The following is a 26,336-nucleotide window of genomic DNA, read 5'->3' as shown; positions in this document are numbered from 1 at the left end:
TACGCGTCAGAAACAAAGATAGGATCCAGTCTACAGCAAAATCAACTGAGGAAAAAAAATCCTCCTTTTCCTGAAGCTGAAAATCCATGATAATTTACCCATTGATCCTGATATGAAAACGCCGTATGATGTTATGAAACTCTTCATCTCTGACTGATGATTTTGTAAACAAAGTAGTGAGAGAGATCCAGAGGTATGCAACACAACAAAACCAATTGGCCTTCCAGTCAAAGGTAGATAATTCCTTAATAAGAGCAAGTCATGCAATAATGTTTATGACAGGATACATCACCCCTCTCACACGCAGGATGTATTGAAAGAGGAGAAATAATACAAGCAATGTGATGGCAAGACGAGCTATGTCAATGAATATTTTTGATGAAGTAATGCGCTATAGCCATTTTTCCAACTTAAACCACTCTAAAGACGACTCATTTTGAAAAATTACCCTTCTTTTTGAGACTTTGAATAAGATAGCAGCCAAATTTGTAGAAAAAAAAAACGAGTGCGTAGCTGTAGACGAATCAGTGATCCATTATTTTGGCCCCCCACTCTCTCAAGTAAATCATAAAGGGCAAACCAACAAGATTCGGGTTTAAAATTTGGTTTATGTGCACTCCCTCTGGAGAGCTGCACTCCCTCTGGAGAGCTAATCCACTGTGTCCCTACGCTAGAGCAAAAACAAACATCCTCAAGTATGGATTGAGTCAGGGGGCTTGACGTTGTTTATGGCCTGATGAAAAGTGCTCGACTGATTCCTGGTTCGAAGGTTGATTTAAGGAGCCTGGGTTTCATAGATCATCTGTCTAAGAAAGGGATAGGTATTTTGGGGACAATGAGGTGAAATCGAATAAACAATCTATCTTTACCATCAAAGAAAGAGACCAATAATATGAAGAAGGGAAATATGAAGCAACTTTACCTTGGAGATAATCAAACCATTGTTGCTGGAAAGATTCTTGAACACGGTACTGTCTTTCAGTTATAGTAGGTAATCATTTCATCAAACTTTAGATACTCTCGTGATGCAGTAGTGAAACTGGACATGGATCAGCCTTACTTACTCAAGATCTACAATAACAACATGGTAGGTGTGGACCTGTTGGACAATCTCAGTTCCTGTTATTCCATCCGCTCAAGAAACCGCAACTGGTACAGGGGTGTGTACAATCGGATTCTAAATATCAGTGTGATGCAAGCTTGGAGGTTTTATAGAAAAAATTTGTGCAATCACCGAAGAAAGAGAGATAAGGAAAAGATTATCCTCCTTGACTTTACCCGATCATGTGTAGAAATGACAATTATGATCAATGGGAACAAGACATTTCTTTCTTACCATCGACACATGCACTTGTCAACCGTAAAGAGATCAGAAGGGATCAGGGCAATCACCTGATCATCAAGACGGACAAAAATGGTGTCTGCAAATACTGTCACAAATGAACGTCATTATACAGATGCCGTCGGTGTTATGTTCGACTGCACCCAGATTGCTTCGAAATGTATCATAACTGAAGGGAATTTGTAATATTATCTGTTAAGATCGAGTTTCGTTTGTTTGTTTCTCAATAAATCTAATGAAAAAGCGATGCATATTTATTAGAAATTCAATTTTAACGCATCTTAGGGCCAGCAGTATTGCTTTTTATGACTTCAAAAATTCCATTACCGGAAAATGCTAATTTTTTTCATTTTACATCAAGCCTTCGTACGAATGCCCAAGCGTCCATAGAGGGACGTACCATTTTCTGCATTCCTGGTACAGATATCAGAAAATTTTCTTTTGAATATTCATATTCAACCCATAAGGACCTTACATGAAACTTTTTGTAAAAATATTCCGACTAGAACGATGACCGGGCACTAATGGGTTAAACACCTTTTTTTCTATCGGTTTTCGATTTAATTCTCACACATTGCGAACAAAACAATGCGTTCTGTTGAATCATAATTGATCTCACAGCGGGAAGACCTCGTTGAAAATAGGTCGTCTAATTTAGCTGGTTTACTTAATATTGCCATGAATAGTTACGTCACTATTCCAGCAGCATAAGTTACTCTCACACTCTACTTTGAAATTTCCATATGGTATGATTTCCAAGCTGTATTCACGTAATTGTTCGTTGTGTCGTAGTTTCAACTCAATAAAGCTTGCTAAAATCGGTTTCATTTTTGAAGTCACAAAAAATCTAACAGACGTTTGGATAACTCGTGAAATGAGAATAATTATTCAACCTCGCATTTGCTTTTTTGCTACCACGCGTTTTGACTCTGAAGTTGCTCCTCACGCGCGGGAAGATAAGCAGTGTGTGACTGTGATCGTACGTGCTGTGCGCATCTCAGTAGTAATTCACGTTCCAGAGAAATCCATGCGATCAGCTGCTGTTTTGCGGGCAAGAGCAACGCAGGCTGTTTTTTGCTTTCGGCATTCTGTAAGTCCGTTTAATTGATCTAAATCTCTTTCGTGAAGTACTTTATCTTTGAAACACCACTTGTAATAGCCTTTTTTGTTGCCCCTCAACCATAAATTTATGGGGGGCGCCGCCCCCCGGCCCCCCCGGAAGTCGGCGCGTATGGTCTTGACTGTCTTTGGTAGGCTACTATATATTAGGGTGGTTCAAAAAAAAATCAATTTTTGAAAATGATATAGGCTACCCTGCCAAAAGTTTCCATTTCCAGAAAAAATAACTCGTGTAAAATATTTTTGAAAACTATTAATGTTTAGGGGTGCCAGCGGCGCAACTAGAAAAAATCAAAGGGGATCGGCAACGAGAGAGAAAACCAACAATTATTTGTAGAAGTGGATATATCACAGTTAGATTGTTAGAATATTAGCCTAGTGTAAATTGACAGTGCAATGATCCAATTCTGTGACGCGCGAAGCGACCTTTTTCGCTCTGTCTGCGCTTGCTACTCACTCTCAAAAAAAGTTTCCCATGCTTTCGAAATTAGGCAGCAAATTGTTTGCTCTCCAGGCCCACATTTTAAAAAGTAGTCCACACAAGCTTAGGGCCTGGGTACATGTCAAGTTTGACAAGATTGTAAAGAAAATTTAATTGCCGTCTTTTTGATACCAAAATTATAAAATTGGTTTAAAACTGTGTGAAGTTGCGACCATACGAAGATTACAAATCAGACTAGCCTAAAGCCAGCTGCAGTTTCGTTTTGTGGGTTAATAAGGTTGCGTCCTAAGTTGGGATACCCAAAGTAGAATTTTGAATCCTTAAGATTCGAATCCATCCAGAATCGAATCTAAAAACCGATTTTTATCGGGTAATTGGATTCGGAAATAATACGGAGAAAGGAAAAAAATTATAAAAAAAAGAAAAAAAAATGTTTTAAAAAAATGCTCCGCCGTCCACAAAACGCCTGCAAGTCATGTGCGTCGTGCATGCCAATCCGTTTCTGCATGTGATTAACAGAGGTCCCTTACGTGTGTGCACGCGTGTGTGTTGTTTTGAGAGAACAAAGGCAGGAGAAGAAAACGATAGAACTTGAGAATGAAAACTTGTTAAAATGATGGCTTTGTAAAGCTTCTTTTTCATGCCGTTGTAAGCGTAAAGCTGAGCCGGTTTCCCGCACTGCAAGTTTTACTACTTTGGAAAGTCAGCCATTTTGTTTTTATGACATCATATTGCGTGAATAAATGACGGTCTGTTAATATTATGTTTTGCGGTTTATGCAACTTGAGCATGAAACAAGTTTGGTATGCATTGAACGTAGCTTGAACTGACACACGTTAAGTAGTAGGTAAGTCTTAGTCTATAGTTAGTCGTCCGTCTTCTTGAAGTTGCAAATCTTTAAGGGGGGCTGTCATGCCGACTAGACGACCCCCCTAGTTGCGCCCCTGAGGGGTGCCCCAAGCCCCCTAAACTTTTGGCGATTTCGTCATAAAAGCCTAAACTTAAAATGGCTGTGTTTCGAAAACGGTTCATGCTAACATACAAGTGTTTGGGTTCATTTTAATCAGCAAAGTGAGCTCTATGATTTGGCAAAGAGTAATAGTACTATAAGGTGAATTTTTAAATTTCCGATTTTCATGTTTAATTTTGTGATGTGTTCTAAAGTTGTATTATTACTGTACAATAGTAAGCCTATAAGTCTATCGGTTATTACCAAAGTTCACACAAGGTCTTAGGTCATGTTGGATCCCCCTACTATTGACAAAATGGGTATTAGCTGTTTAAAACAGGGGTTTCATGGCGACCAACCTCACTGTTACCCAATTAAGGTGTTCTTTGATGCTTGAGGAAAGTGTTTGCGATGCTGAGACACAAGCTGCAAAAGGAACTGCAACTGGTCTTCACCTTTTGTCAAATGTCCAGAAAATGTTTTTACAAGGGCAACATTTCTTTCAACATGGTCATTAGTGACAATCAGTGATCAAAAGAAATCTTTGGCCATCTGATAATCACTGTTTCCGTCCCATTCTGCAACTGGATGGTGGAGAAAGGCATATGCGATTTTCAGTTTCTTGAACAGCAGCTGTGTGTTGGCTGCAGCGAATGTTGCCAAGGTTTTGGTGTGTATGTCATCCAACAACACAGTAGCTCTTTTTGCTGGAGTCCTCGGTTTCCTGAGCGACCATTATTGCTTTTGCCATTCGATGTTTGATGATTGGCTAGACATCATCATCAAAAAGAGACAAACCCACCGACTGTTCAGAAAGGTACCTCAAATGACGAGCCATTTTTTTCTGTTGCGACTTTGGAGATTGACTTATTGATGGTTGTATACTCCTTCAAGATTTTCAGTAAACACAGATCACTATTGGGAGTCTTCACAGCCAATGGAGCAGTAATCCATGCTTTAACATAAATACAGGAAAATAAAACACACAGTTCACGAAGTCCTCTCTGTTCACGCAAGTCAAATGAAATTGACTGCGAAACATCCACCCTTTGAATGTGTAGATGACTTTAGCCATCCATCTTGCATGATGATTAGCACCATGATATCAAAATCTAGTTACATAAGGTAATGGGGCAACAAGAAATGACAAAGTTAATTCCATGACCTCTCGATAATCATCTCAAGGTTGTCTTTCTGTGATCAATTTTACAGTGGTAAACTTGATCATCTCCTCTCTGATACCCTTATATTATCTGCTGCAACGTCATCCGTCAATGCATCTTTGAAATTATTTTGATCTATAAGCTCCCAAGAATCTTTAAACCTTTTGAAAAGCAGGATGTCCAAGGCAGAAGATGAATAGATGATGGCATAATTTTATTAAAAACTGCGCCTGCAATCAGTTCTAAAACATGATGGCGACACTCCAAATATAGCAGGACTCTTCCAAGTAGCTGCTCAAAAAGGACACAAGCCCCATTAATGCAACCAGTGTTTGAGCTAGTGCAAGGGTTTTCAACCTTATTTTGCTCATGGCCCACTAAATTAGTAAAAAAAATGGCGTCGGCCCATTAACGTTTAATGAAAAACACCTCATGAAAAACTTCATCAACGAAAAACACCAAGTTTCAACAACACAATAAATTAATCAGCTGAACATTCACACAAATTTAATAAGAAGGTTGTTGCTGTAGTTTGTCCACAAGACTTTGTATTCTAGGTGCAGTCGATGAGAGTGCGCACTGCGCAGCGTATGTCAGCTGCAACTTCAAGTCTGTTGCGCGGCTTGGATTTTATGTTCAATAGGGATGAAAATGCTGACTCACACAACCACGTGCTGGTGAAAGGCAGTAGTTTCATAAGACAATTTTTGCTGATTTGTGGATATGATGAGGACACTTGGATCCAGAATTCAGTGACAGGCACATCTTCAAATAGGTCACGACAGCCTGAGTCATTTCTAAGGTCAATCAGTTCATCTTGCAACTTGTTATCCACTTGCTCAATGTTAACACGAAATGGATTCTTTACAAGTGTGAAAGCATCTCTGCTAAGCTCTGGAAAGTAGGATTTGAATTCAGTTTGTAGAGTACCAAGGTGGTCTGCCACTTCATCCCTAATCTCATCATCCACATCAGATATACATGCGAAACTGTGAAACATGTCAAAGTTATCATTTGCCACTTTACGTCTCCAATTGCCCAGCTTTTCAACAAATGCCCTTGTAAAGTCCACAAACTGAATGATATCTTTTCCTTTTCCTTGCATTTCTAAATTCAGCTGGTTCAAAGCTTCAAAAATATCCACCAAATATGCCAAGCAAGAAAGGAACTTTACATTTTCAAAATTTACTGCAAGTTCAGGTTTTGCTGTTCCCAGAAAGATCTTTATCTCATCATGGAGCTCAAACACTCTGGCTACAAGGTTACCTCTTGACAACCATCGTACTTTGGTGTAGTAGAGAAGTTGCTTATGTTCAGAATTTAGGTCTTCACACAACTTCCGGAACAATCGAGTATTTAATGCGCTGTTTTTGATATAATTGACGCTTTTAACGACCACATCAAAAGCGCATTTAAGACCGTCAGGTAAGGTTTTTGAAGCTAATGCTGCGCTATGAATAAAGCAGTGAGTGGTCACAAGATTAGATGCTTTGTTCTTCACGAGCGTCTGTAATCCACTCTTGGCACCTAACATGGCTGGTGCGCCATCAGTGCACACACCACACAAACTTGCCCAACTTATGTTCTCTTTATCAAAAAAATCCTCGACCTTAGCCATTACATCTTTTGCCTTTGTTGTGGTTTCCATATCACTGCAAAAGAGCAGCTCTTCTTTCACATTTTTCTCTGTTACATAACGAACAAAGGCCATTAGTTGAGCTGCTGAAGAAACATCTGTTGATTCATCCAGTTGCAGAGCAAACAAACCAAACAATGACTTATCTTTAACTTCGGTGACCACTTGCTCTTTTATATCATTCGCCATAAGATCAATTCTTCTCTGCCAAGCTCTGTGGCCCACTGAAAACAGCGTCATGGCCCACTACTGGGCCATGGCCCATAGGTTGAAAACCTCTGAGCTAGTGGTATCAAAACACACATGGCTTCAACGTTTTCTTCAATATGCCAATCTTTGAAGGCATCAAATACTGCATGAGCTTGAGCCTCACCTGTGCCAGATGGAAGCTTTGGTACTGACAACAGCTGTGTATCCCCTTGAAAGGTCACAAGGATGAGAAGGCGATCGACGTGATTGTGTCCAGTTAAATCTGAGAGAAGTTTTCCATCCCAGTGAAACGTTAAAGGAGCTTTTGGAGACAAGTTTTTCATGATTTTTGTTGCAAACTGTTTTCGATGCTGACGTCTGCTGCACCTGATGCTTGAAGTACTCAAGGTTAGGTCTTTGATGTTGTGTCCTAGACTTTTGGCAGTTTCACTAACGATGTACGTTGCTGCTCGATTGGAGACATTAGCTCTGTCTAAGTGTCTAGGCTTGCAGATAAACTAAGAGATAAAATATTTTCTATACCCTTCTGAGATAAAATGGAAACAGCAGATTACCCAGCTTATTCCTCACTCTCTGAGAAAATTCTTCAGTTGCTGAACTGCTGCTATCTTCCAGAATAGCCATTGTGGCTGATATCAGCTGCCTCTTCTGCCAGTCGGCGTTGCTTGTGTTGTTTTTCTACAGCATTTCGGTGGCTTTTTTTTGTTTGTAATAGACTCCTATCGAGCTTGCCTAAGCATCCTCTTCGACATCCTCAGCCAATCATCAAACATCGAACGGCAAAAGCAATTAATGGTCGCTCAGGAAACCGAGGACTCCAGCAAAAAGAGCTACTGTGTTGTTGGATGACATACACACCAAAACCTTGGCAACATTCGCTGCAGCCAACACACAGCTGCTGTTCAAGAAACTGAAAATCCCACATGCCTTTCTCCACCTTCCAGTTGCAGAATGGGATGGAAACAGTGATTATCAGATGGCCAAAGATTTCTTTTGATCACTGATTGTCACTAATGACCATGTTGAAAGAAATGTTGCCCTTGTAAAAACATTTTCTGGACATTTGACAAAAGGTGAAGACCAGTTGCAGTTCCTTTTGCAGCTTGTGTCTCAGCATCGCAAACGCTTTCCTCAAGCATCAAAGAACACCTTAATTGGGTAACAGTGAGGTTGGTCGCCATGGAACCCCTGTTTTAAACAGCTAATACCCATTTTGTCAATAGTAGGGGGATCCAATATGACCTAAGACCTTGTGTGAACTTTGGTAATAACCGATAGAACAAAATTAAACATGAAAATCGGAACTTTTGGCAGGGTAGCCCATATCATTTTTAAAAATTGATTTTTTTTAACCACCCTAATATATATTTTTAAAGGCTTCAGATAGTAATAACTATATTTGATTTTATATTTTTACTTCAATTTTTTGACCATTGTTTTCTTTTCTTCTTGTTCTATTATATCTTAAAATTTGGGAGCAGTCATAAAAACTTTGTGAAACACAACTAATATAATGGTAAAGATAGCATGATATACTGAAAAACAGTGTTGCCATTGGCCTTTTTAATTTGACTAAGTTTTGAGCAGCTACACTTAATAATAAGTACTTAAAAATCAAAACTGCATCTTATTCACATTGCATAAGTCACGTAAACAAAGCCAGGTATAACAATAGATTTCAACCGGGGATTGCTAAAGCAGACAAATTTTATAGCTATATTAATCGTATGGCATGACTAATAACATTAAACAACTTGTGCATGATACCATCGATTCAAACACTGAAAAAATAAAAGGGTTTGCAGCAGAATCAGCAATTACGTAGCAAAGCCATTACTCTGCTTAGCTTGAAGACATCATGTTTCACAATGCCACATCAAGAACATTTCTAAAGTGTATAGATCTGCAAGTGGACATGATAATCTGTTTCTTGATAATCCAAACAAAAAAAGCAATGGGCAACACTGCTATTTATGAAACAGGCTGGCTTTATCTGTTTATTGATTTTGTAACACAAATTTTTTTATGACTGCTCCCAATTAACATAAAATAGAATAAGAAGGAAAGAAGGCATAATTAATCAAAAAATTGAATTAAAAAATTAAATGTAGATTATAGAAGGGTCTTCAAGTGGCTCAAAAAGTGCTCTTTTTTGGTAAAAAAAATTGTTAAAATTTCAGAACACTTGAGGTCCCCTTAAAATTAAAATATTGAGCTAAGATTGTATGTATATCTGCAGTTTTTTCACTGGTCAATAAGCAGCACATGAAAAGTGAGAGGCAAAAAATTGAAACATCAGCTCAAAAATGGGACACCCTAATGTACGCCTAAGCCTGGAAAAAGCATGGTATATGAAGAATAAGCCAATTTTCACTGACCAATAGCTCAACAACTGTTATCATGGGCCATTGGGCCTACTTAACAAAACAAAAAAGTTTAAGATTCTTATAATAATCTATCTTAGATAGCTGATTTGCATGTAGTCTCACAATCTTTCAGTATTGGAATTAGTTTAATGTGCTTGGTAACTGTTCTAAGACAAATGCTATGTCAGTGTTAATCTCCTGTTTTTAGGAATGAAATTTGCTGTGGAACAAATATTGAAAGACTATTCATCTGTAACAATGCGACTTGGCTCCTTCATGGGCCAAGTAGGTCAAGGTGATGACCCTGAAGGTTAGATAATAGCTTGATTTAGCTAACAATCTGATTCTATATTGCATATCATTGCAATTGAGCATGAATGTGATCTTTCGAAAAGTGAAAATTTGATGGGCGATGCATTACAGCAGTACGGTACTGTCGCATATACGTTGAAGGAATTTTGTTAGTTTTTGTTTGGCATATTTTGTAGCTGCACTAAAACTTTTAAAAGGAAAGTGGAAAAATGTTCTCAGATGGCATATTTTGACATTTTGTTTATTATGTATTTTAACAAAACATGGGAGTAGATTATACACTTCTTTTGATAACATTACCGTATGTGGTACAGATTGTGTGTGTGAAATAACTCTCTACTACTTATAGTCAACTGCAGACATGTTTTGTATGATCAGAAGTTATCCCATTATATACTTCAGGACCATGCCTACAAACGCTTTCAAATTGTATGTTTAAAAATCTGATTTGGGTTATCCATACTTTGTTTCTTTAAGCAGGTTGAATTTTCATCCTAAAGATAATTCATCCTAAAGGGAATTTTTTCTCAAAGTATGACTTGCCACCCAAAGTTGCGGAGCACTTCTTTTAGGTGCACACAGTTAGGTGCCTGGGTCATTCCATTACAATGAAGCCAATTTCAAGAAAATTAAAAAACCTCACTTCTAAGATTTTTTATTTTTGGATTTTAAGGATACAAAGAAATGATCAAAGATATGTTTTAATTTTTTTCTCTATCTTATTTAGTATTTGAGTAATCGCGTATTGAAGATTTGAATTTTTATCATTAGTGGACTAGTGGAGCCACTGCGCACCTTAGTGTTTTACAAAACTAACCTAAAATCTACATTTCTGACTCAAATTTTCTGAACAAAATGTCTAACTGTGTGTTTTTGAGGCAAAGGATTTCAAACATGGAGTCAAAAGCACTGAAAAATGCTTAGTTTACTGTGTAAGTGGTCTTGAATTTAAATTGGGGCACGCAAGTTTAAATGCGGCCAATTTGATCATGATATACAGTAGAACTCGGTTAATCCGGATTCGATTTGACTGGCGATTCCATCCGGATTAGGCGAAGATCCGGATTAACCGATGACGGTTCTATCAAACCTGACTCATTTGTACTTCCAGCTTCATCCGGATTAGGCAAAGATTTGGATTAACCGAATCCGGATTAACCGAGTTCTACTGTATCATATTTTTGTCTGGCAACTTGCGATAGTTTTATAAATGCATGATCTCACTGGGGCTAAAATAATGTTTTAAATAAACAACTAGCTTTGTGCAAATGTGCGTATCATATTTTTAGTAGTAATCGTTCTTGCTTAGATTTGAATGAAATTTCGAAGGCACTTAATCTGATGGCTTCCATGATGCAAGGCATTAGTGGGCCAAGTGGGGGTAAGTTTGTCTTACTTTTACTGTAAGGTTAATATTAACAAATAATAACAAAGCAGCTAATTATTAAACCAAAATTTAGGTAAGTTTGTTTTACTTGGACATTTTTGGCTTTATTGTTACTGATTACTAAAAGCTCTATTAGGTGAATGATAATGCAAGAACTGTATAAATTACATACCTCAAGAACAGACATTTTTTGTTTAATTTTTTCAATAGTTTTTTTTCTTTTATTATTTTTTATCTCATTTCGTAGCTAAACCACGTTTTTGATATTGTGGCTTTGTTTGATGTGCATAGGTATTAGGTATAGGCGTCGAAATAGGGTGGGCCGGGTGGGCAGCGCCCACCCTGCCGTGAAACGAGGATGGGAAAAATATGTTTCGCCCACCCTGTTTTCATGACACTTATGAAGTGTTTGTTACAATTATTTCCGTTTTTGTTAAACGCTGAATTATCCAACCAACTGCTGCGCAACTTCTTGTTTTACGCTATGGTCTCGCTATGTATCCGACAGAACAAAGCAATTTCACAACAACGCTGCATTGAAAAAGGCGGTTTTCACTGCATTGTTGTTGCTACGGCAACTTCCACACGCTGGACTCAGCGCAAGGGAATGTGAATATGACATCATAATGAACATGACAATAAAATAACTGATACAAACTAAAGACGTACTGAAACAATCGTTTTTTACAAACCTTTCCTCACAAACTTGTTGCTGGGTATAAATTGTGGCACCGAGCGATGTTGTCATTTCATTATTGAAAAGTTAAACATGAAGCAAAGTCAAACGTCTATTTGCGTATTCTTAAAACCAGCTTCCAAAAGGCGTCGAGATGATAACGCTGAAGAAACCACATCCAGCACGAATGAACGTAGAGATGACATTGATGAAGAAAGCAATGCTTCAAGGATGGACAGTGGTGAAGTCAATGTCTCAGGCAATGCACCGGTAGTTGTAGAAGACAGCATGAGCCATGGATCTGTACCTGCTCTATTTGACGTTAGCATGATGCTGGATCAGCTTCCGGCTCGGGAAGGTCGTGTGTTGCAAAGGAAGCTTTTTTCCGAATTCCAGTGGATGCATCTTAACCCTGATGGTACTTGTTACTGTAGTCACTTGCCGGTGTCTGAACATTTTGCGGCAAATCCGAAGGCGCCACTTTAAAGATAACAGGTCATGAGTCACGCGCCTTTTAGGTCGCACAGGAAAACATAAAAGATGTTTGTTTAGTTTAGCATCGCTCATAAGATCACAAGGCGCAAGAAAGCAAACATCAAACCTATTAAAGCTTAATTGCTACAGCAACACTAAACGCAGTCTTTGTGAGAAAGACTAACCATTGCGAATTTGCGAACATACACATTCAATGAAATCTGTTTGAAAACTCTCGCCTACCTAGAATTCCTCTCTTCAAAGAAAAAATCGACGCCTATGTATATAGGTCATAAACAAACATACTTCTTAGTATAGGTATTAAAGATTGAAATGCTGTTATTTTATGACTTGCTGTTTGAGTTGGTTGTACCGATACCTGGTTCATTGGTCTGTAAGGTTTTTCATTTTGGCAATTTGCCATTTTGGTAGACCGCAAGCTGTGAACCTTGTGTTCTTAGATTTGCTTTAGTTTTTTTAATTTTCATCAATATTTGATTTCAACTTATAACCTAATAGTTAAGCAGATAACTTTAGATTTGTCGTAAATTATACTTCATTTGGTGACACAAGCATGAAAATGCACATAATACTTTAGACCAGTGGTTCCCAACTCATGGGTCGCGACCCAAAGTTGGGTCGCCTGATAATTTTTTTGGGTCGCTTGTTTTTCAGGCATATTGTATCTTGGGCGAAAAAAATAGCAATAAAAAAAAATTTAAAACGTGATGAGATCGATCACAAAACTGGAAAATATAAACACAAGTCATGAAGCGTTTCATGTCGAGACATCGGAAAGCTTTGTAGCATGATCGTAGTGCAAGAAGTTTTAACAATTTTCGCTTTTATTATTGTTTTTATTATTATTAAATGTAAACCCAACAAAAATTTCAGTTTCAGAACACCCCTTCTTCACAAAAATTTCAGTCTCAAACATAAATTAACTTGACAAAGTTACGGGATATATATTGTAACATTCACTATATGTCACGAACGCTATGTCGGACAAACTATGACAAAGTTTTCCACACGTTGGACCAGCACGCATAGTCTGGTGTGGTAAAACGCATCAAAGACAAAGCCCCAAGTAACTGTGTGGACTTATTGCTTTCTCCACAGAGAGGCCTTTGCTGCAAAAAAGCTGTCTCAAGAGCTGCACGAAGTGTTGAATGATGTGAAGTGTGCAAATTTCATCAAAACAAGTCCACTAAATCGGCATTTGTTTTCGTTTTTGTGGATTCTGATTATTATCAAGCATTGCTGTTGCACACAGAAGTGCGATAGTTGTCACGAGGTCGAGTCCTGAAGCTAGTTTGTAATTTGCGAGAGGAGATAGCTATCTTCCTGAGGCAACAGAACTGTGTGACAGTGTGAGATTAGCCGAGAAGTTTTTGCAACAAGATTTCAACGCAAAAGTTGCTTACCTTGCCAATATATTTGACTCTCTGAATTTTCTAAATTTATATATGCAAGGCAACGGTTTTACGGTGATTGATCTCGCCGCAAAAGTTTCTGTATAACACAAAAAACTCATATTCTGGAAAAGTTATGTCACCAGAGATGAGTACGATATATTTCCTCAGTTAACGCAATATATCTGTGGCAATGAAGTTGATATTAAGCAAACGATAATTAGACACCTGGAACAGTTTGCCAAAAAGTTTGTGCACTGCTATGGAAAATCTCTAAAACTTAATAACCAAACTGATTGGACAATTGATCCATTTGTTGGAAAATATCTGCCTCAATTTTCCATCCATGTTGCAGAACAGTTTATGAACATAACGACAGAAGCAGCAAACCGTATTTCTTTTGCGTCCTTTAAAGACAAATTCCCCAAAGATTCTGCAAACATCCACTTTTGGGCTTCTATGTACAAAGTGTATCCCACAGTTTCACAATTAGGGATTCAAAAACAGATTCCATTTGCAACAACTTGGCTTTGTAAGATTGGATTTAGCGCCATGTGTGTATTGAAAACTAAACAGCGAAACTGGCTGGAAGTTAAAGCCGACATGCGGCTATGCCTAAGCAAAATAACGCCTCAATTTCAAAAAACTCACTGTCAGCAAGCCAGCACAGCTATCTCATTAGTGATTTGATAAACATATTATTTTCGGAAAAAGTTACTGCTTTTGTAGTGCTGTTTGTTTGCAACACAATCTTGTATGGCTTTTAAAATATTACGACAATTTGCTTGGGTCGCAAGATTTTACCGAACTGATTTTTTTTTTTAAATGGGTCGCCTTAAAAACGAGTTGGGAACCACTGCTTTAGACCATGTAGATTTCAAAAGTTTAATTGGCCAAACAAAAATTCAAATGGCGGCCCGTGACGTCAAAATTCAAAATGGCCGCCATGCCGGTCTTGGACTGACGTAGGAAAGTTGTTTTATGAGAGCAATTTAGGTGTTTTCATCTCTTACTACCTTGAAAATGTTTTTTGTGTCATTTTTAGCCAGTGTTTATGATTTAGGATTGTAACTCTCATTAAAAATCATAAACAGACATAACTAAGCAACAACACTACATTTAACATTATAAAAACAAAAAACAACAAGCGAACGTTTTCGGCTAGTCATATAGCCCTTTTCAAGCCTATAAGAAAAATACATTATTGAAAGAAATGCTAAAGAATCATATAGTATGCTATCGTATCATATCATATAATCATATTGTGCTATATGACTAGCCGAAAACGTTCGCTTGTTGTTTTTTGTTTTTATAATGTTAAATGTAGTGTTGTTGCTTAGTTATGTCTGTTTATGGTTTAAAAGAGTTACCTCTCTACTCATTAAAAATCTTCACAAAAACGGTGTAGGTAATGGTAAAAACGATTGTTCGATGGTGTAGGTCGCAGGTATCTTGTCTCGATACGCAAGGCGTCATTTATGGCAGTGGGCACTGCAGCTCCAGACAGGTGCACAGTATTCTGCTGGAACATGAACTAACGCACAATAGTGGCAATATGCAGGGTGTCAACTCCGGCTTCTCAGCCTGAGCCGGCCAGACCAAGACGCCTTAGCAAAATACTGTTCTGTTCCTTCGGGTCTGCTACTATTCGGTGAGTCCGATTCGGTGAGTTCCTAGCCTAACCCCTAACCCTAACCCTTAACCCTAAAACGGCAATGATAATTAGGCTACGGTACCCAATAATTTTAAAAAAAATTGAAAAAATCCCCCGTTAAGGGATCGGACTCACCGAATCGGACTCACCGAAACGGGCCATTCCGGTTCCTTCAGCTAATAGAAATTTGCGAATTTGAATTTTAGGGTTTTTAGTAATGGTATGTTAAGTGTGGTGAATTTGCTTCATAGAGAAAACAATACAGTTAGCAGCAGGCATTTTTAACTGTCAACTTTGCTTTGCCATTAGTGTTATTGACGATGTGTATAAAGTACAGTATGATAATATTGCAACTATTGCATGTACAATTTGCACTTTGAACTCCCCTTTTTCTTTAAGTTTCCATATTTCCTAACTAAGTGGTGGGAAACTTTGGTAAAGATGGAAAGAAGAGCACAGCTGATTTAGACGATGATGACCATTTTCTTAAAGTAGTAGTACTAGTACCAAGGATAGCCGGATCAACCTCCATGTGATGCAATCACCTTCATACCCTGTCTCCACATCGAACTGTCAAAAGCAGTGGTTTTCAACCTTTTATAACCCACAACCCAGTTTCGCCATTAGAGATGAATCGTGACCTATCCCGATCACACAGATTGCTTTGATTAAAATGCGAATATAATGTTGTGAAACTAATTACTTTATTTTATAAACTCTTTCCATTTTACTTCATATTCAAAATTTAGTGCTGGAGTTATATTTTTGAAGCCTGTCTCAGGCCTTGAAATATCCAGTGGTCATGACCTCCGGAATGACCTCGAATGTCTGCTGAAGCCGACTCATTGGTCAGTCATAAATGACCGCCGCAAAATTCTTGACAAAAATAGAGCTAATGCATCAAAAATATATTTTAAATTTGAATTGTTACAATTGTTTGTTTAACGCGAACAAATACGGAGCTGAAACAATAGTAGTACAGGCAATTGCTTTAAAGATCACATTGGAGTGGCATGGTTAACAAGCTGATGACAAAAGTAGCCATTTTTACATGATTTCAACGCCTTGCAATGTTGCCTTGAAATAAAGTTATCTGAACTTTTCGGCACGATATGTATGCTAATTTTAACAATGAGGATTATTGCGTTACATTGATCGTTTGTTAAAAAGAAACGTCACAGAGAAGCAAGTCTCAGCTGGGTTCCGCACGTGCTTAGGTGAATCATGGCCACCTAAAGATACGGCCTGATTTGTCACATTTTGCAGAAGATTCCAGGTTTTTCTAACTTTAGGCAAAAGTTTAAATAAATTTTTCTAAAAATTAGATTTTTACGCTTTCTTTATTCTTTTCCCCAGATGACACAATAGGTTTTAACATCCTCACATGTTGAAAAACAAAGAAAATTTGATGTTGTAAATTTTAGTCAGACTGTTAATTTTCAATAACAGTCTGATTTTGCGTTTTTCAACTTACTTTTTTTCATTTGCTACTGCTTCCCCAAGGCAACAAAAAAGTTTTATGTCATTAGGAAACCGCAAAAAGTAAAAACATCTCAAAAAATGTCAGTCAAGCACTAGCAGTAGCTGTAATCAAAATCTGCAAAATGTGACAAATCAGGCCTCATCTCCAGGTGGCCATGGGTGAATGTACCGAACTTATTCTCGCTTAATGTACTCCAGTATACTTCAGGGTTAGTTGATTAAGCCATCAACCATTGCAGAGTTATTCTGTTGTAGAAAATCTTCTTCTACAAACACGACTAGACAATACTGTAGTGTGATTTTGTGCAAAATCTACATGCAAAAAATATGTCCGGTTGAGATATTACTGTAAATGTCCGCTGAAAGGGTCAGTCTGGTAGGACATGCTTGACCGCCAGAAAAAAGTACAAATTTTGACGCCTGCTGTCCTCACCACGATCATGTATTCAAACAACTTATTTTTGATATTAAATTATTATCTTTACAAATTATTTATATTATACTGTCTTGCTGACGTGCAGTACCGTTTTTCTTACAGCACCACCATTTGTGGACAAGAAGATTTTCATGGAAATTGAGCAAGTTTTTGCCAAGATGGGTCCATATATTTGTTTGCTACCCCACACTACACCTAAGCAAACAGGTTTATTGTCATAAACATAATTAAAGCTACATTTCTTCACTTGGTTTAGAGGCCATACTATCTGAAAGCGTTACAGTATTAAGCCCAATTTGGTCCGATTCGGAATTACTCGTATTCATAAACAGATGACTGACAATAACTTTATAAGATTGATAGAACTTTTGCAGAGGTGCTTATGGTTTATAACAGGGGTGGGTGAACTAAGACCATTTTATGCGGCCCGCCGGCACTTGCAGAAACTACTAATCATCACTTATTGTTTTAATTAAACAGATTACATGACAAAATATTATTCCCTTTACGAGTGTGTTTTTCTCCACTTTCAGTGCGTAAACGCACACACGTCAGTCGCGCATGTATTGCAACATGCTCTCACGCATTGTTTGATTCAATTGTTTGATCATAAAATACAAATACGGTAGCAGCTACCGTAGGCCTACCAGTACTTCTACTTTCCTCCAAATAACTTTTCATTATTATTTTAGACGCACACTCGCACAGTTTAATGTTTTCTAGTTCGACAGGATTTTTGTTAAAAAATAAAAGATTTATATTTTTACTCTGTTGAGATAATGAGTGGTGAGAAGCGAAAGATTGAAGACGAAAGTCGTGTTTTCAATAAGGAATGGACTGTTAAAAACTATTTTATCGAAATTGGGAATAAAGCAGTTTGCTTGTTGTGCCGTGAGTCCGTGGCTGTTTTCAAGGAGTAGCCTACAATTTAAAAAGACACAACCAAACCAGAAGATTGTAAAAAACTGTGAACACTTGCACAAGTCTCATTAACTTTTGTGATGATGATTGCATAGCTTTAAACGTAACTGAGTGTGAAATACAAAAATTGTGTTTATGAATATGCGTTTATTTACCAGGGTAAATTTTCCTACTTTGTAATGAGAGTGTGCGGCCCCCCGGCTGCAACATTTTTTAAAATGTGGCTCTCAGTACAAAAAGTTTGCCCACCCCTGGTTTATAAGGTTAAATAGCATTATTGACAATTCTGAATTATTTCAAATGAATCTACAGTAATAAAACAACGCAACCCTCAGCTCAACAAGCAGTTATTTGCTGAATCTTTCTTTCTGAATTTATATTATATTGCATTTGCTTTATGTCATAATTGCTTCCTCGGATTGTCTTTTTTTGCTGCTCGCAATCTGGTCTCATGATTACGCTCTAATATACTTTACAACAGGGTTACTCAACTAATCTCACTAAACTGGTATGTTTTATATTTTGTAGATATTTAGTGAAGATAAAAACAAATACCGGTAGTACAAAATAAGCTGCCTCAAGAAAAAAAAAATTGAGCTAATTACTTGTATATTGTTGAAACCTATTATTTTTGTGATGAAGATGATCTTGCTCCTGTTCTCGGTGGCATGATTGGAGGCTTGATTGGAACTATGGTTGGTGAAGAAAGACTAATCAATGGACAAGGTAGTGTATTATTTTAAGTTTTTTGCTACAATTCACGTGACAATGGCAATAGTGTTGGAAGTTTTCAAAACAAAAAATTCAGATAACATCATCAGATAACAATAGTTTAACACCATAAAACTATTCTCAGATGATCAATGAGATTAGAAGGCTAGATATACATGAGGTTACAGTTTCAATGTTTATTTTTCTGCGAGGAAAAGTAAAAGTACCAGTCCACTATAGTTAAGATATATTTATTATTTGCAGTAGAAAGCAGACTGTACCAAGGGCCTCCCAAACTTTTTTGCTTGCGACCCGCTTTAATCTCCTAAAATCTTCCATGACCCTTCACAGTTAAAATAATACAAATAGTGAAATATACATTTGTGATATATATTGAATGGCTTAGATCGAACAAAAACTAAAAACAAGGTACTGGTTCTTGAAGACTGCTACTTTGGTCTGGTGGAAGAATAACCCAAATGTAAATACATTTATTCCATGTCATGGGTACTTGGGTGGCCTACGGCCAAGGACGTAACCAGCACAGAATTTCAGGGTAAAGCAAATAAATATTTTTGCACATGTGAGTTAGCCCGGTAACGAGTCATCGAAAGCGGGCAACCTAAGAGAGGTCTGGTGGGCTTCACACAGAAAATATGAAAAAATGACCGGGCCTGCGTCAGTGATTCAAAGCCTCTACAAGTATGCGAAACTGCCAGGATTAAGCTCTGCAAGAAGCTTTCCCAGTCCGAGGATAAAGATTCAATCAATCAAATGCTCTAAAGTTGCACAATCGGAGAGTACTTTCAGCCTCTAAAGAGTCTAATCAATAGTAAAACTTTGTCAAATGACGCTGTAGCAGAGTGTAAAATTATTATTTAAAATGTTTTTAGAGGAATGGCAATTGCCATTTTGCTCCCCCTGACTTTGTCTTTGGATGCGACTACTTTCTACTACAAGGCAGTTTCAATGTTGCTTAGGCTGGGGTGGTATTTTGTTTTGATTTCTGTCAACGTTGAAAATGCTGACTAGTAGTCGTACAGATATGTGGAGACAAAGGATTGCGGTTACTGCTGAGTCAGATAAGGGTGGATATTCCGCTCTAACAGGCCAAGCCAGGGGTGAGCAAACCGGATTGTAAATAACAGAGGTGGGCAGTAGCGCGCTACTATTGTAGCGGCGCTACTAGCGGCGCTACTTTTTTGGTGAAAGTAGCGGTAGCGGCGCTACTTTTTAGTTGGAGTAGCGGCTGCAGTAGCGGCGCTATTTTTATTCCAAAGTAGCGATAGCGGGAGAGGCGCTACTTTTTTTCAGTCGCACTCCCGCTACCGCTACTTTTTAATTTAAATTTTAAAAAAATGTTTGTTTTTTTTTGCAATACTGGCGTGGTTAAGCAGCTATATAGCCTAATCGGCTTGGTTGCAAAGTTTCGGTCTTTTCTAGCTGATGTCAACTTCTTCGGCGAATATCTCCGTGTGATGAAGCCTATCTGCCAGGCTTTAGACATTCTACAGGGCGAGTCCAAGGCATATTAGGCTATGGAGTCTTGCTTCCAACCATCACAATTTGCGGGAAGAAGTTGACCGAGATCATTGATCTTGTGACCTGTGAGGAGTTGAAAGTGAAAGTCCTTGACGGGGTGAAGAAACGATTCAACAAGTGCTTCAACAACATGAAATGCGTTATGGCATCATGTCTTCATCTCTCCTTCAAGACGCCGTGGCTACAATTTCTGCACTACGTTTCCACGGATGATGCTGACGCACTGCGAGAAAAAGTCAAGACAAGTGTAATTCGACTGTTGTGGGAGGCATCAAGCCTGCGTTGATACCGAGAAGAGTGACACCAACACCAGTCATGACTCCGAGAATGTATTTTTTGGAGTGTTTGCGCCATCCCGTGAAACGTCGGTGCAGAAGGAAGCAACAATTGTGGACGCCTTTTTTTCGGACAAGAGCAAGTCCTTGAGCTTTTCGAATACCGAGTTAAAACATCTGTTCATTAAATACAACACCCCCATTCCTTCCAGTGCTGCGATAGAGAGACTTTTCTCTGTTGGAAGAGATGTGCTTAAGCGAAAGCGGGCAGGACTTAGTGACTCTCATGTTAAAATGCTCGTGTTTTTGAAAGATGCGTAACAATAAAACGATGTCAAAATGACAGCGTAAACGAATGATAACATTCGTTTTCAAGGTCATTTTTGCGTCACTATAGGGACTTGAGTGTATCCTAGTGTCATTTTAGACAAAAGTAGCGGAAAAAGTAGCGGTAGCGCGCTGCTTTGGCCCGAGTAGCGGGTAGCGCGCTACTTTTGTAAATTGGTAGCGGTAGCACGCGCTACTTTAACCCAATTAGCGGTAGCGGGTAGCGCGCTACTTTAAAAGTAGCGGGTGCCCACCTCTGGTAAATAATGTGTGGACTGGGTGGTCCACTAGACGATTTTCATTTATGTCTCAAATTTGCAATGTTTAGTAAACAGGATTTTTTGTTTGGCAACCAGACAAGTTCAACCAGTGTGAAATTAGACAAGCTATGTAAGGTAGCTACATGGTCATTTTAGTGCGTGCACATCATCTCTGATGCACATTCGTCATATAGTGAACAATATATGTTTCTAGTCAACGCAAGTACGGCAGTTGACAATACAGTAGTATTGGAAAGCAGCAAGGTGGGCTTGACAAGAGAGTACGTTCTAGACCTTCGATGTTGAGGCGAGGTGTGAAAGTGATTGCGGTACTTTATTTTTGCATTGCAAATATGTTTCGGATCCAATCTGATTTGGTATTGTTCAATATTGAAAGAAAATACTTTTTAAACTCTTTCAACAGATGTGACATTGTGACAAATGGTCGATAACCAGAAGCTTAATAATATTTGATTCCACACCATTGTTAGCAAAAAATTTTTCAGCAAATGAGGACATGATAGAGCTTTGGTAGAGAGTTTGTCTTGTTGAACCATAGGCATGCGAAGCCGAGCAACGTGATCAAGTCTAACATCTTCAAGTTTATTACATTTACATAAACATAAAACTACGCAACAAATTAAGTATCGAACGTTTTCGACATCACAAGATGTCCTCTTCAGGAATAATATACATACAACTTAACTACATCTGAAAAAAATACAATGGTTAACTAAATCTATAAACAGAAAAAGACAAAAACTGCACAGTACTTCTGACTAGCTCAAACTCAACAATGTAGGCTCCACGAGAATCAAAGGTAACTGCATCAAAAGGTGTTAAACAGATCACATGATATGATAGAAAGGCAAGGTGCGAAAAAACTAATTTAAGCAACTTTTTTGATATACCATTCTTGGGAAAAGATTCGGTAAGATTTTCAAAAAATCTAGCTAAAATTGTCAAAAAGAAATTTGATTGTGACATTTACCCTGTATATAGAACGTTTAAAGTAGGCAGATATTTTCAACTGAAGTCGTTGGTGACCCCTGAGCTAGTCAGAAGTACTGTGCAGTTTTTGTCTTTTTCTGTTTATAGGTTTAGTTAACCATTGTATTTTTTTCAGATGTAGTTAAGTTGTATGTATTGTATATTATTCCTGAAGAGGACATCTTGTGATGTCAAAAACGTTCGATACGTAATTTGTTGCGTAGTTTTATGTTTATGTAAATGTAATCAACTTGAAGATGTTAGACTTGATCACGTTGCTCGGCTTCGTATGCCTATGGTTCAAAAATTAAAACATTTCAAACAAATCATTTTAAATTTTTTGTTTCCAGATGTTCAATGTTTTGATGGAAGCTCTAAATTGAAATTTCAATTTAAAAATGTAGATGTTTTGTCCTCAGAAGGACAACTTAGAATGGTTCAGTTTTTCAAGGAAACCAGACAAATTGCATAATTTGAAAAGCCAGATGTCGTTACAAAAAGGGCATACCAAGTCTGATTTTTGTCAGTTGGAAAAACCATGACTTAATGTTTCAACACTGTTAACCTTTTTAAAGCTTTGGCTTTAGTATTGAAACCCACGTTCACAATGCAGAAAAAAGGTTTAAAACTCCAATTCCATTTCACTACATAAATTTTTAAAATATTGGTAATGAGTGCTCGACTCTTAATAAAGTTCATAACTTTCGCAGCATCTTGCACAGAAGTGTTAATGTGCATTACTTTGTGTGAATTTTGTATACTGTGTGATTCCTAAGTTCGTTACACGACTATTTACGACCTCCAGTTTGAGAAGCTCTGCTGTCGTGGACGTTTGAAATTGATGCTTAAGCAATAAGCATGCCATTGGTTTGTAAAACTTGCATTTCAACTCTTCACTAGTTTTGCAACAGGATGTCATTATATTATGTTGTAAATAAAATAAGAAATATTCTTTGGTTTAACATAATGATGCATTTGAGTTACCGTACTCATGGGTGGCACAATGCCATATAAATTCCATGCAATGAATTGTAAATCATATTTGCTCAATCTGCTTGAGATAAAGTATCTTGGGCAGTATTATACCTTCCTGCTTCATTACCATCAAAATTCAGTTTTTTTCCACAAAGTGGAGGTGGCCGATTTTTTCTTGTGGCAATCGTCTTCACTCCTATTCTCCATCTCATTCTATCCATCGTATCTTCTTCCTTTAGTCCAACTTTTTCTGCCTCATTCTTCACCTGTTCTTTTTGGACGTCCTCGTTTCCTCTTCCCATCAACCTTAAAAGTCAAGACCTTTCAAAGAAAACTTCCTATCTCCCTCAAGACGTGTCCATATCATGTTACTTCGTTTGCTCAGGCAAGTTGTTCAATAATCTCCCGCATCTCCAGCATATCCATCAGCTCTTCTGTCTTTTTCTCTCTCTTCCGTTTTTACCACATGTGGGCAGTAGCGCGCTACTTTTGTGGCACCACTACTTTTTTGATACTGGTAAAGGCGCTACATTTTTGTTCGAGTAACAGCTGCAGTAGCGGCACTATTTTTTTCCAATGTAGCAATAGTAGAGCGGTGCTACACTGCCACAATTCATTCAATTGTACTTCCACTATATGCTACATTGGGTCTACTACTATTTGGCAAATCCGATTTGGCGAGTCCGATTCAGCGAGTTCCCTATTTGGCAACAGCCTTTTTCGACAAGTTGCCTATTCGGCAATTTTTTAAAAATCCAACGACGCCTTCTGTAAATCCAACGATTGAATATTATTTAATATTCAGACATTGAATCAATGTAAATAAGAACTGTTAAGCTAATTGGGTTCTTTGAACAAATCAAATGGCTTTTGTAAATGTTTCTCAGGTACAACCTGTACCTGGTCAGAAAAAGTTCCCTTTTGTACACGATTTCAACGTCTGGCGACGTTAAGCGATGTAATTACCTTTACATTACATTCAAAAGTTTTGTTGACATCAAAAATTCTTTGACTGTTTTGAGTTACAGCATCGTTTTGTGAAAAAGGTTGTTTTGATGTAAAATAAAGTTGAAATATCATATAAAATCAACAAATTTATTTAAAAATGAATGACATGACGAATGACGTCAAAGAAAAGTGGATGACGTAGGATAACATGACGCAAAAAAAGTGGATGACGTAGGATACATTTCAATTTTATGTGAGCAAACATTTTAATTTAATGGTTCAAACATTTTTCGCTAACTTTCATTTTAATTTATTTTATCTTGTCGGAATGCAAAAAAAACAATATTGTGGAATAAAATACAAAATTATCTAAATAAACAGAAGGCATCGTTGGATTTTCAAAAAATTTCCGAATAGAGAACTCGCCGAAACGGGCCATTCCGTGCTACTTTCCACTTTAGTAAAAATAATAACTTTTTTTTTGGAGATTTTTGAATGAAACAATGCAGGAAAAGATTTAGGCAGAAATCATTCAAGTATTGCGGGAAACATCAAGCTACGTTGATATCGACAAGAGTGACACCAACACCAGTCATGACTCTGAGGATGAATGTTTTTGTGTCTTGGCGCCATCGCATGAAACGTCGATACGGAAAGAAAAGTCAATTGTGAAGTCCTTTTTATCACACAGAAGCAAGTCCTTGATCTTTCCCGGTGTTAATTTAAAAGGCCTGTTTATTAAGTATAACGCGATACACTATTCTTTCCAGTGCTGCGGTGGATTTTCTTCTTTGAAAAAGACATGCTGAAGCCAAAGTCGGCAGGACTCAGCAACTCGTATTTTTGAAAGCTCGCGTTTTTGAAAGCTTGTGTTTTTGAAAAATGCATAACAATAAGTTTTACCTAGAACATGTTTTTTTCATAATGAATTCAAGTTCAAATGGCATTATAAATGAATAACATAATTTATTTTCAAGGTCATTTTGACTTTACAAAGTGCTTCCTGGTTCAGTTTATGACAAAAGTAGTGGTAGCGTACATATCTGGACCCTGTGTTTTTCCGCATTTCATTTGATTAATGGTACATGAGAGCTCTTTGGTAGAAAAAGGAACTGCTAAACAACCATCTACACTTTGGACACTAAAAATCCTACTGCACTCTTGCTTGAATGTGAAGGCATGTATCTTGTCTGCCACTTTGAATGGGCAATTGTTTAATATCTGATGGGCGATAGAATTGGGCAAGACTTTGGTTAGGAGCTACAGCCTGCAAAGCGATGGAAAGTCTTGATAAAGTTATAATACGTATCAACCTGGTTTTTAAACTAAAAAAATTATTTGACTAGTTTTCTTTCATGAAACCTATTTTTAAAAAACAATGTATGCGTTTAAAAACTTGGTTATTAAAAACTCCAGGTTTTAGCAACTCTGCATTGTCCTGTGTGTATTCTGTTACACTGTATATTTCCACAACGTTTTAAATGATTAATATATATGAAAAATGAAAACTTTGGCTTTTCACGAGCTATTGACATACTTTGTTTCAGATGCAGCAGACAAATTGTCTCTTTTGAGTGGTCTTGGAACTATTGCTGGTGCGTTAGGAGGAATGGCAGGATTTCAAGTCATCAAGGGACCATACGGTATTTTGTGAACAAAATGGTTTCATTTTATAGCACTTTACTTTGCTTTAACAAATCGCAAAAATTTAACAGATCTGCGCTACTCAGGACCAGCTGGAAAGCAAAGGCTGACATTATGCGTGTAGCATCCCTAGTCCTTGTCTACTTTTCAGCAGAGTACTGTGCAGTGTGCACCTGTTTGGTGCCATCAACACTGCCATTTACACTGCCCTGCGCACAGTGACCAGATGCCTGGTCACTGTGTTCAAACCATTGAACATTGGACAATGTCCGCATTTTTAAATAATATGAGATGTACTACTGGTGCAAATTAAGCTAAACTATCACAAGATGTATACAGTTGACAATCTGCTTTTATTCCGACGTTTTGTCAATCAGACACGACTGACTTCTTCAGGGGGCTAGACCAGGTAGTGACTACCTGTCTAGCATGGAAAAACACAGGACATATTGCTGAAATCAACTAAACATGGAAAATGAAAATTCAACTACACCAGTAGAACCAACACCAGTAGAACATCTCATATTATTTAATTTAATGCCTGGTGAACAGCCTCATTCAATTTTCAGTCCGCATTTTTGTTGACATCCACCCTGCTGAGTTTTGTCGCGAAGAAGCAGGCTGAAATCAAGACATCCTTTCTTGTCAGACTTTCAACTTCTGATCAACATAGCTGATGAACA

The 26,336-nt window shown here is 37.7% G+C and overlaps 1 protein-coding gene across 1 annotated transcript in view; it reads left to right on the top strand.

The window, feature by feature from the left end:
• Nucleotides 1–26,336, top strand: part of LOC145786816 (uncharacterized) — a 296,407-nt gene that overhangs the window by 13,148 nt on the left and 256,923 nt on the right. Inside the window, exons 3-7 of the mRNA XM_082598556.1 lie at nucleotides 9,436–9,537; nucleotides 10,849–10,920; nucleotides 17,163–17,267; nucleotides 18,624–18,707; nucleotides 25,557–25,652. Of these exons, the coding sequence (XP_082454682.1) occupies nucleotides 9,436–9,537; nucleotides 10,849–10,920; nucleotides 17,163–17,267; nucleotides 18,624–18,707; nucleotides 25,557–25,652 (459 nt within the window). The remainder of the gene's footprint in view (nucleotides 1–9,435; nucleotides 9,538–10,848; nucleotides 10,921–17,162; nucleotides 17,268–18,623; nucleotides 18,708–25,556; nucleotides 25,653–26,336) is intronic.

Source organism: Aplidium turbinatum, chromosome 17 (genome assembly GCF_918807975.1).
Source record: "Aplidium turbinatum chromosome 17, kaAplTurb1.1, whole genome shotgun sequence".
Classification (NCBI taxonomy): Eukaryota; Metazoa; Chordata; class Ascidiacea; order Aplousobranchia; family Polyclinidae; genus Aplidium; species Aplidium turbinatum.
The sequence above is the reverse complement of the archived record's forward strand: the minus strand, read 5'-3'. Positions and strand labels throughout refer to the sequence as shown.